The sequence below is a fragment of the Cyprinodon tularosa genome, unplaced genomic scaffold, assembly GCF_016077235.1.
Source record: "Cyprinodon tularosa strain WSP-4 unplaced genomic scaffold, ASM1607723v1 ctg332, whole genome shotgun sequence".
Lineage (NCBI taxonomy): Eukaryota > Metazoa > Chordata > Actinopteri > Cyprinodontiformes > Cyprinodontidae > Cyprinodon > Cyprinodon tularosa.
Genome location: NW_024039044.1, coordinates 1,351,555 through 1,363,342, shown reverse-complemented (window position 1 = coordinate 1,363,342; position 11,788 = coordinate 1,351,555). Strand labels below are relative to the sequence as shown.

General features: G+C 38.5%; 1 protein-coding gene across 1 annotated transcript; it reads left to right on the top strand.

Annotated features, from left to right (window-relative positions):
- Nucleotides 1-3,369: 3,369 nt before the first annotated feature.
- On the top strand, nucleotides 3,370-8,985 carry tigara (TP53 induced glycolysis regulatory phosphatase a; the record flags this gene model as incomplete). Its single annotated transcript, XM_038293946.1, has 4 exons — nucleotides 3,370-3,432; nucleotides 7,795-7,872; nucleotides 7,972-8,082; nucleotides 8,449-8,985. Coding segments are annotated over 4 exons (642 nt in total), but the record flags the coding sequence as incomplete, so codon positions are not given.
- Nucleotides 8,986-11,788: the final 2,803 nt, after the last annotated feature.

Genomic DNA, 11,788 nt, shown 5'->3' with positions numbered 1-11,788 from the left:
TCACACGGAGTTCTGATTCTTGGTCCAGGTTGTGACCCGGGGTCTTTGCTTCTCTTTTCCGCTGACAAGAAATTCATTCTTTTTTTTTTTTTTTTACTTGAATTTTTCTTTTTATTTATCCTTGTCACAGCCACAGAGGGCCAGGCGAGGAAGCAGTGAGCTACACGACAGGTGGTTGTAAGATCCCAGGCATCATTAGGTTAGCTGCCCAGATGGGGAGGAAGGGCCCTTAAAATGCAGTCTGGATTGGATTGTCCTTTACACATTAGCACCAGGTTGATTCCTGCAGCGTGGGCAAAAAGTGGAACCCATGTGGGTCCCTGATGTGTCCTTTATGTGGATCTATTTGCTGATATTTTGAGCTCAGGCCCGCTGACCCATCCTTATGGGGCCCAAATACACGTGTTGTCTGGGATTCAGTATTTGCACATGTTTGTCAAAGCGCGGTGATGCTTGCAACGTTAACACCTTCAGCTGATGTGTGTGGCTTGAGTCGGTGAACCTATCGGGCCCCTGTGAGCTTCGCTGCTTTAAATTTAAATCCAATGCCGGGGGGGGGGGGTTGAGGGAGCTAACAGTGCAGAGACATGATCCAGCCACAGAGAGCTGTCTTTGACTTGATGTTTGGTTTATTTTTTTATGACTGTATGTGATTTTGCTGAGTGTGTGTTTATTAGTCAGAAGACAGAATGTGGCACCCCAATGTGTTCCAGTGAAACTGAACACCCCCACCCCTCTGCTTCTGCAGGGGACACCTTCAGTTAGCCTCTGTTCGTCTGACGCAAGCTCTCTCCTCAACTATGTTGTGATTTTTTTTTTTCTTTTATCTTTTCTGCAGATTCGTTGTTGCATGTTATGTGTCGACACCACAGCTGTTTTTGTTGTGGGGGGTATCAGACCCACTGTAAGGGGTTTTAAAAGTTAGAGATACTGTATTCCAAAGTGAAGAGAGGTCCGAGGAGGTTTGAAGACATCAACAAAAAAAAGTGTCAATATTTTATTGTCTTTTTGCGCTGCTATGAGCTATGATTTTGTTTCATTTATACAAAAAATTAACATTACCTAGTCGTGATGTCACTTGTGTGCTGCTATTTTATAAACATTTGTATTATAATATAATTATTTACTGCTTAAGAGATACATCCAGAAACAAAGTAGATGGTTTTGGAAGAACGTGAAATGAGTGTTCGACTGGAAATGTTCCTTGTACAGTTAGATAGTACGTTTCATTCCCCCTGTTTTGTTTTCTGTTTTGCTGTTCTGTATCCGTCACATTCTGCATCAGTGGTATCTTGTATACCTCAGGATTACTGGACAAAATGAAACACACATCCATCGCATATACTGGAATGGAAGAAAAGCAGGATCTATTTGGGGAAACATGCCATCTTTTTTCGGATGATTCACGCTTTTTTTTATTCAGGCATCAACTTCCTCAAAGAGATGGGAAACAGGAAATATGCAAGGTTTCTACCTGGACTCAAACCATACTGGGAAGGGGGAGGGAACACAACTTTTTGATAGATCATGCATGTTCATTTTTGTCATTTTTGTTGGTGCTACATCTGACTTGATATGTGCTACAGAGGGGAAGATGCATTCCCCAGGATGGCCAAAGTGCAGTTTTTGCTTTACATGTCCATGATCACCATGAATGTCATAAATAAATATGAATTCTGTATGTGACAGAGTATTGTTTGGTCTGCAATAATGGAACAGCCTTACCTATCTTGTCTTGTTCGGTCTTAAATCTTCAGATATCTGGACGTTTGAATGGTGCAGATTTCCCCTGGAGTCCCTCCTCCACTGTTGTAACTCAAATCATGTACCTCAGATGTCTGTTGCACAACCTTTGCTCAATAAACGTCTGCTTTAAAGGGTGTGACACCACATCAGCTCACTGGTTCCCACGCCTTTGTTCAACACTGACTGGATCTGGATCAATACATCGGTCTAGATGGGAATTTAAGTGTCTGAATGGCTGAGTCAGCAGATACAAAAAAGTTCTGCACAGTTGTCATATCATAAGGCTCCACAGAGCAGGGCTAATGTCCTAGCAAAAAACCTGCATAATTCCTATTGGTTTTTAAACAAGAGTAATTAGTACTATCAGATTTTACTTTTTTCATATTAGAATAATTTAGCGCATCTACCTGAGATCCCCTGATAAATTAAAAATAAATAAATAAAAATAGTAAAATAATGACTAACCAGACCTAAAAAGAAGTTTTGGTATATGTCAGCCCAAATTCAGACAGCTGTGATATTCACCAAAAAAGCCTCCAACCGACTCCAGAACCTAATACTAATAGTGGCTGAACTTCCAAGGAAGACGGTTGGTCCAGAAATCTGCCACTTCATTGTAAAAATTAAGGCTTGGCAGGAAACCTCGCTTGTTTTTACATTTAATCCCCAGATTATTCAAATCTTTGTCAGATGGGGATTAAAGTAATTTTGGCTGTTTTTCATTTTGTTTTATTCGTGTATGTCTGGAAAAATCACAATAAATTCTGCTCTCTGAGCAGCAGCCCCCGTACTGTCCTGGAAAATCAAACACAATAATCCTCCTATGTAGGAAAGTGTTGACCTGCTCCTTCCAGGAAGCCCCCTTTGACTGTGCTGTGCCTGCCCAGTAAACAACATGCCCACCTTCTTCAATAAGCAAGCACTGATGTGAGTCAGAGCAGGATCATTTCTGTAAAGGGTCTAAAACTTTGTCCAGCTATGCTCACGAGGTGTTATCACCAGAAGTGGCATGGTGCCAAAGGCAATATTTCATCATGCATGCCTATAGTTTACTTTAAAAAACTTTAAAAACATCATTTAGGACCTTAATGAATAATTTAACCAAGAAATCTATTTGTAAGAAGCATCCGAAAGGATTTTTAAAAGTTATGAAAAAGGACTGACACATTTTAACGCAGCATGGTTTCATTGTGAATCAATATTAAGATGCTCTGGGAAATGTTATGGGTCTTTGGGTATCTGGTAGGAACTTCTGTGCAACACTTTCACTTAATCCTGAGCAGATTATAGAGCGAAATAACATCACCTGTTTGGAGAACAGGTTATTCTATTAAATCCTCTCCATGTTATATGCAGCTTTAAGTGGTCCTGCAGAGTATTTGCTCTAGATTGAAAATGAATGAACACCACCAAATAAGAGTTTATTTTCAAAACATGAAGGGTTTTCCATCCAGTTCACAGCCATGCTCTGCTGTACTTTAAGGGGGAACAGTGTCACCGACAGAGATGTTGGATATGGACAGACTGTCCACCTGTTTATCTGACATGTGATATCTGTCCTGTCTACATGAGCTCTTCTACCCACAGCTGAACCAAGTCTGGCCACAGTAACTGTGTGTCTCTAATGCGCCTCTCTGCTATCCACAGAATGGACGCGCTGCGCTTTGGACTCACGCTTGTTCGACAGTAAGTCCTTGCAGCCTAATAATGATTTTCTTGCTTCGCAGAACCAGAAGGGTGTGGCAAAAGAAACAGCTATAATCCTGCCTGACTGTCGCTTAAAGTAATGCAGCAGGTGTCCGGAAGAGTACAAGTTCACATGAAGACCACCAGTGCAGAGCTTACCTTTATAGTGTCATCATGTAGTCAAACTGCTTCTATTGATCAGTGTAGTGTATGCTGTTGGACCATACTTTCACCACAAGAGGGCAGGATTATACCACTTACTACTTTTCTAACGAGAGGCTCTTTTCTTTTTAATGTCGTTAAATAAATAATTGAATCAATATAACCTCAGAAAATCCATGAGCGATAATGAATTGTCTATTTGGGGAGTGGCGGCCTATTGGTTAGGGTATAGAGCTGAGGTTCTGAGTACTTCGAAAAACTGATCTCTATTTATTCACTTCATTGCCCGTTGGTAGCACGGGGTTGAAGTAAAGCCACCAGCCGCCATGTTGGTACTCCCTAGTTAGACCAGTTGCAATGTAAACAATATGTGCGCTACAGCACCGAAAAAAGATGATGTTCTTATTTTCAGGGGGACTTAAGACTTTTAAAATAAATATAAATTCATCACTTTGACAAACACTTGCTGTTTCATAGTAACTTATCCCTTAGCAAAAAGTACTATACTTGAAGTAAATACTATTAAGAATACTTAAGTATAAGTTTAGAAAGTATACTGAGCAATGTACTTTTAGTGTACTTGAAGTATTACTAAAGTAATGCTTCTTCGAACTAAATTGGGACATTTTTAAATTTACTAAAGTATACTTTAGTAAACAATCAAGTAAAAACTAGTATAGTCAAGTACACTTGACTATACTATTGTTAAGTATATGAAATATAGTTTAGAATAAGTAAACTCTAAGTGGTTTTAAGGATGAAATTAGTACACTTTTAGTATACTTGAATAAACTACTTTTTCGTAAGGGATACTTAAAAAGAAAAAATTAGGCACATCACATTGCATAGTCATTATGAAGTCTATAAATCATGTAATATAACATATTATACAGATCAATCACAATAAAATGTATCTGTTATAGGAGTATAATAATACAGATGCGGTAAAAGTGCTAAACTGATGATGTACATGTAATATACATGTACTTATTACATTGTTACGGTAATTACATCTTACACGTGTGTATATATATATATATATATATATATATATATATATATATATATATAGACGGGAAAAAAGCAACTCAAACATCTATATATGTCATGTTGGGGTCTAATCTTCTAACCCACATGCAGAAACACTCCAGGGACAGGGGAAAAGGTTTATTGACATTAATGTTTTCAGAGAAATGGGAGAAACTGGGTCTTGGTTCGTCAGGCTGGTCATGGGAGGGAAGCAACTGTTCAGGGGGTATTCTGACCGGCAGGGGGGGAACCTTGAGGGTCCAGAGGCTGATCGGCAGACTGAGGGCTGAGGGCGGAGGCTGAGGCATAGGGCAGACAGGCAGGTTCCAGGCAGCGAGAGTTTTCTCCAGGAGTTGACAGATAACCAGATATGTCAGGTTAATTACTGGCAAACACTCTGGCATGGAAGTGTCATCCTCCTCCTCCCTAAGAAGGCCTCCAGACGAGCAGATGGAAAACAGGTGTGCAGAAGTCAGCTCACGCCCTCAGGAGGAAGATCTCAGGCTCCCTCTGGTGGAGAAAGGTGACAAGCCTCCAGATCCCAACTATATATATAACTATATATAACTATATATAACTATATAACTATATATATAACTATATATAACTACTATAACTATATATATCGATAGATATATAGGGGTCAAATGTTTTAGTTTTTTTTTTTTTCTGTCAATATAACATGCAATATATTTCAGGACATGACTTTTTCAAATGAGAAATACAACAAACGCTACAAAAACGACAGCATCATCAGAAAATTACTACATTGAAATTTCACAGTGAATTACTCCTTTTTACTCTATTTTCTGTTTTCTTACGTTAGACACAATCTCAATGGCTAATTTAGTCAATATCTTCAAGTCAGTCCAAGATAGTCAGACTAATGTTATGCTACATAGTATACTATAATGTAAATATGGATTTTCTTGGTTAGTACATCCACTGACTGTGAAATTACCTGTGAATTGTCTTCCTACAGCCAGCAGACTGCTTGCAGCCAAATGCTACAATGTAGGCATTTTTACTGCATGTCTCCGTGGGAGTGTGGAGTACCAGCATGGCGGATGATGGCTTCACTTTTTTCGGCCAATCAGCAATCCAGTGAATAAACAGGGATCAGTGGTTCGAGCCCCACTCCCACAGACTGCCACTCTGGGTCTCTGAGCAAGACCCTTAACCCCACACTGCTCCCACAATGGCAGCCCACTGCTCCCCAAGGGGATGGGTTAAATGCAGAGGTAAATTTCTCCAATGTGAGATCAATAAAGTTCAGATATTTATTATTAATTTGAAGATGGATTAGGAAGAGAGATTAGAAAGTATCTGCTGTTTCACAGAACCACAGTGAGCATTTTGTGATTTTCTGAAGCCTGAGGCTGCCCTTCGGTTAGAAAACTGTAGATTGCACTGACCGGGGAAAGATGAGGATCAAAAAAACTGAATCTCACTTTGATAGGGCCAAAAAAAAGATAAACCTCTGCATAGGGCCTATGAGTATGGAAGCAAATCGTTACCATATTTAAAATGAAAAAGCATTTCCAGAAATGCTTTTTCATTTTCAAATTTTACATTTCAAATTGAATTTTGGTATAAATTTGCTGGGGTACATTTTGAAAAATAAATCTCAAATGTCTTTTTCTTTTTCATTTTAATTAAGTAAAAGGATGAGCAGTGTTGAAGAAGAAAATGAAAATGCAAACAGGATTATTGATTACTAGTTCCATTTATGAGCCAAACAATGCAGCCACATTCTTAAAATGAAAAAGAATTTCTGAAAATGCTCTTTCATTTTAAATATGGTAACGATTCGCTTCCATATATGAGAGCATATGGAAGGCGGTGAGTTTGAGGGTGCATGTATCTGTAGCCATGAGAGATACTGTTGAAATGTTGTGAAATCATTTCAAGCCTTTCTATGGATGGAAATTTTATTTATGCTCCTAAACATTTTCCCCCAAAACCTTGAGTGTGCTTTAGAAAAATAGATTTGAACAGTATAATGTAAATTTGTATTCGGTCCTTTTATTCTCATTCCTCTCAATACAACATCCTACATGGTCACCAAATAAACTCTACATGTACAGCTGCAGTGATTTGGGTTCTGGTGTTGGAGGCTGATTTCAGAACAAGCAGCATCATGAAGACCAAGGAATCTAGCAGAGAGGAAGTTCTATTTTAGATTAAAGCAGGATTAGGATCTAAAAAACATCTACCAATTATTATACATCTCCCAGAGCTCCGTTCAATCCATCATCTGAACTCAAATAGAGGATGGAACACCTGCAGACCTACCAAGACATGGACGTCTACCTCATCCTACAGGCTGGAAAAGGAGAGCATTGATTAGAGAGGCAGCCAAGGACCAGGGTGACTCTGAAGGAGCTGCAGAGATGCTCAGCTCAGGAGAGGGAATCTGCTCACAGGACAACTGTTAGCTGAGAACAAGGAAGGATAATTGACCTAAATAGTTACATCTACTTGAGTAACTTTTTGGAAAAAACATTAACATGTGGGAGCAGTTTTATTACTGACAGTAAACAATAATCTATTTTCTCTATGACAGTACTTTACTCCCTACTGGCATATATGCAATACCTACTGTAAATATTGGCTTCATAAGGTTTATCTTTGAAAAAAAGGAATTGAAAAAATATTTAATCTACCCAAAATTTTAATTATGTTTTACTTTTTCTTTTAGAATTGTTTTAAAATAGCAGAACTTGAACACCACTTTACATTTCTGCCTTTATAATCAAATGATTTAAAAAAAAATATTAAATCAGCTGTTATGATCATTCCTCAGTGCTTTAGTAGCCATTTTACCAACTGCTTTGTTTTACCTTTTAGTGGTTTCTTTGGCTGTTTGTTTATTTTTAAAATTTAAATATGTTAAGGTAGTGCTACTCCTACTTAATTTCAGCTTCATAGATGTTTTACCCTCTTCTGCTCACTGACTCTTTACTGAAGAGTGACGTAAAGAAATCCAGAAGTTATCATGCTGTAGGAGAAGGTGGTCTGTGAAAGGCAACATGCTTGAAAGCTAAACCTGCACATTTGTGGTTAAAGAAAACTATTGTAAACATGCTCACCAATAGTGATTACTTTGCAAGCCCCTATTTTAAGCTCTGTACTAGTTTCTCCTACTGTCTGGTTCTGTTTGACTTCCAGACCGCTGAAAAGATCATGCAGCAAAACCGTAGTTGTCTGGGTCTACGAATGGTGTGTGACCCTTTGCTTAAAGAAAAAGTAGGTTGTTTTCACAGTAAATAAATCTGCCTGGTTATTGATTTATTTGAAATATGTTAAAGCTTTAGGTTTTTTTTAAAATGCAGTGATATTTCCTAGAGTTTTGGGATTGCTGAGGGCGGACGGGTGGTGGACTTTAAAGAAATGGCCAGGGCAGCTGGGCAGTCCTTCCCAGACTTCACCCCTCCAGAGGGGGAGACTCAGCAGCAGGTGAGGTGATGTGCTTTGAGCCGTGATTGTATTCTTTTCTGTCCGCCTTCAGAGCTCAAGTTGTGAATCAGTGAATCAAAGTACGTCACTGTCCCGATTAAACAGTCACTTCTTAGCTTTGCTTTGGTTCTGTTTGAGGTTGTGTGGGTTGGAGCCTGTGGCGTCAGAGGTAAAGGTGTTCTATTACAGACATGTCTGCATTTACTTCCAGGATCTGCATACATTATAGTCCAGCCCAGTTTATTTCCAACACATGTTGAGATGATGATTATGCAGACAGTCTCCCACCTCTGTTCTGCATGATTGAGTTGTTTTGTGTTTTTCTGCTCTAGGGGAGATGTTTTTAACTGTTTGCACTTTGTTTAGGTGAAGGAGCGGGTCCAAAAGTTCATGGAGAAAATGGTATACCAGATTGGCACCGAACACTGGCCTAATGGAGGGCAGAATGCCGCCTCCGCAGCTGCCTCGCCAGAGTCGCCTTCTGCTGCGGGGGAAGCTGATGATGGAGTCAGGAGCATACCTATCCATGCTTTAGTTGTCACCCATGGAGCTGACATGCGTGTGGCGGTCCGTTACTTTGTCGAGGAGATGTTCTGCAGCTTACCTCCAAGTTGTAACGAGCAGCTTATGTTCTCTTTGAGCCCTAACACTGGGATCTGCAGGTTCACACTCAGCATTGCAAAGGAGGGCAGCAGGTTTATAGTTTTGGGAATGCAGTGTTTTTTTATTCACAGGACTGACCATATTAAGCAGTAGGAGAAAGAAAACAGGGGGAAACAAAATTACAACTCAATCATCCAATTCTAATATCAGTCAAAAATAGCCAAAGGGAAATATAAAGAGCATTGATTAATTCATCCAAACAAACCTGGTTTTATGTGGGAATAAAAAACAATGACTGTGGTTTGGGTCCATTTTGTTTATCTGTTTCCTTGTAGCCTTTTCCTGATAAACATAAACACGTACAACACTATTTCCAAATGTAGTTTTGGACAAACAATTCACAGATGCAGCTTAACAAAGTAATCAGCTAATGAAATCCAATCCAAATCTTTGCCTCTGTGTTGATAAAACCACTCCCACTGCATTCCTACTCACCTTTGTTGCTTTTCTTTCTAGATTTTTCAATTAAAAGCACATCAAACAAATATGTAATTCTTCTGTCTCAAAAACAGCACATCACTTACCTTCTCTGCTGCTAAAAGCCCAATTTATGTCTTTGTCACATCGTAAATTGAGCACTGCAGTCGTATTCTATGTGGTATACCATCCAAAGCTCTGCTGCCCGCATCCCCAACCACACCACTCCTCATTAGTTTCAAAGCCATTCATTGTTGGGTTCCTCCATACCTCAAGGACCTGGTCCATCTACCTCTGCTTTTTGAACCTGGGAAGATATAAGCGTCTCCATCAGGGTCGTCTTTTTTTCTCAACGACATTTCAGAGAAACCATTGATTAAAGTTGCTTACTTTCTCACACACCAGGTTGAATAATTTGAATAAAATACATCCTTGTTCTATGATTGGATACGCAATACAGTGCAAAAAAACAACCCTGATTATGTTTGCAGCAACTCTTTAAGAATGTATTCTGCTCTGTTTTACATGTTAACTAATTTTAAAAAAACGAAATGAAATGAAATGAAATGAAAAAAACTGCAACATTTTACACCTTTATGTGTTTATTCTGTTCATATATCTTGTAGTGTGCTGCATAAATTCAGGCTAACCATTTAGTGAAACAAGAACTTGAAAGTTGAAATGTAGAAATTAAAAAAATACTGTTAAACGCATTTTTGTAAGAAGTGGCATTCCATAGTTCAGGGGTCTGCCGCCTTTTCAGTAAAAAAAAAAACTAAACATTTTGTCTACTGCTGCTAAAAAACATTTATCAAGAGCCATAATAAAGATTTCATAAATGTTGAACGCCTTAGAAATAATCACTGATTTTGGAGAATGAGGTAAGATGAGTGATCCACCAAAAATGTGGAAGACAAAGATGTTTAGCCCCCCGTAAAAGTATAAAGCACAAAGTTACATTTTTAAAACATTACTTTCTTCCTTATACCAGTGATAGTGAGCTGTTGTAGATATTTTATGCAGATTTTCAATGAAAAAAATACAGAAGAACCTTTTCTTATCGCCATAATATGTCAAATATTTTTTTATTTGGTGTTTTTGGAGCCACAGGCTGCAGTCCCCTGCTGTATATTAACAATAAAATTGATGTTGATGATCTTAGTTGTCGTCATGGATGTAAAATGATGACAGAAACAGCTTCAATTAGAAAAATATTCTTTCCAGCGGAGTTTTGTATATATTTTAAAGATGTACGAATCTTCTGCTTGAATTGAATCCCAGAAACTGTTTTTATTTTTGTTTTATTAAATCCCAGAGAGCAGTTGCTCTAGACTGATGAAATACACCAAAAAATATCCTGAAGGCAGAATTCATGGGCTGGTTTCTTCCATGCTGAATGGCTGCTGCAGTGTGGAAATGTTTTATTTTTAGATTTCCACAGTTTGTGCTGTAGAAGAATTTCATCATCGTCACTTTGTGACTTTCTGGTTGTTCATTACTTTGAACACGGGGGCCCTATGCTGGAAATAGCTTTGGGTTCTATATTTATCATCTAAGAGATGCAGGAACACAGAGGCGCCAGAGCGTTTGCTCCACTGGAAATCAGCGACTCTGACGTTGTTGTGAATTAACTCGAGTAACAAAAGAGCTTTTTTTCAAAGAATTTTTTAAGAAAAGATTTTCAGAGTTAGATCTCTTAAAAACCAAATCTTTATTTAGTTGTTAGTTCAGTAAACCTGTATCTGTGAAAGTGTGTCTTAAAAGTCCATTTTGTTTGTGCATTACTTCATTTGGACCCAATTGGAACCGGTTGGTCCTGTGCCAGTTATATAATGGGTTACGTGTCTGTGTGTGTGTTGCTCCTGTGATCTGTGCAGCCTGTCCTGAAAATGACTGTTTTGTTGACGGTATAACCTGCAGGGAGTGCGGTCAGGTGTAATAAACATGTTGAACTTATTAAAAAAAACCTACAACAGATTTGTTGCAACAACAACCTGAACTTATTTTGTTGTCAGTAAAGCCATTCAATTTTATTTGTGTAACATCGTTCATATAAACGAGCTGAAAAAGGTTTAATAAAATACATAAAAAACAAGAAATACAGAAAAATAAGCATGATTTTAAACAGAAACATTAAATTACAGAAATAAAAAGCTAAGATAAGCTGCTGCTGTTTTCAGGACCTTTCCAGGAACCTTTGTGTCAGAGCTGAAACTAAACTCTGCCTCAGTCTCCCTGGTTCTAGTAACACTGAATACTTGATTCACCAACTCTTTTTGATGTATTATTTGACAAGCAGGAGGTCCGTGCAGTGATGAGGAACTGGCTCTGATGTGGTTTTACTTCCCTGTTGGTCAGGACCGTGGCAGCAGCATTTTGGATGAAAGGAAGCTGCCTGGTTGAGTAAAGACTTCTCTTCAGTAATCTAACCTAATCAACAGGGAATCCTGCACCAGTTGTTGGGGTTTCCTTAGAGTAAAACAATTTTTTTATGTTTTTTGGCAACACCTTTAAAGCACTAAAACGCTAAAATATTGATAGAGTTTATGGTTGTAAACAGTTTGATAAAAGTCTTGAAACACATCCGGGTTCTACAGATATTCTGTAGCCTTTAGAGTACATTTCA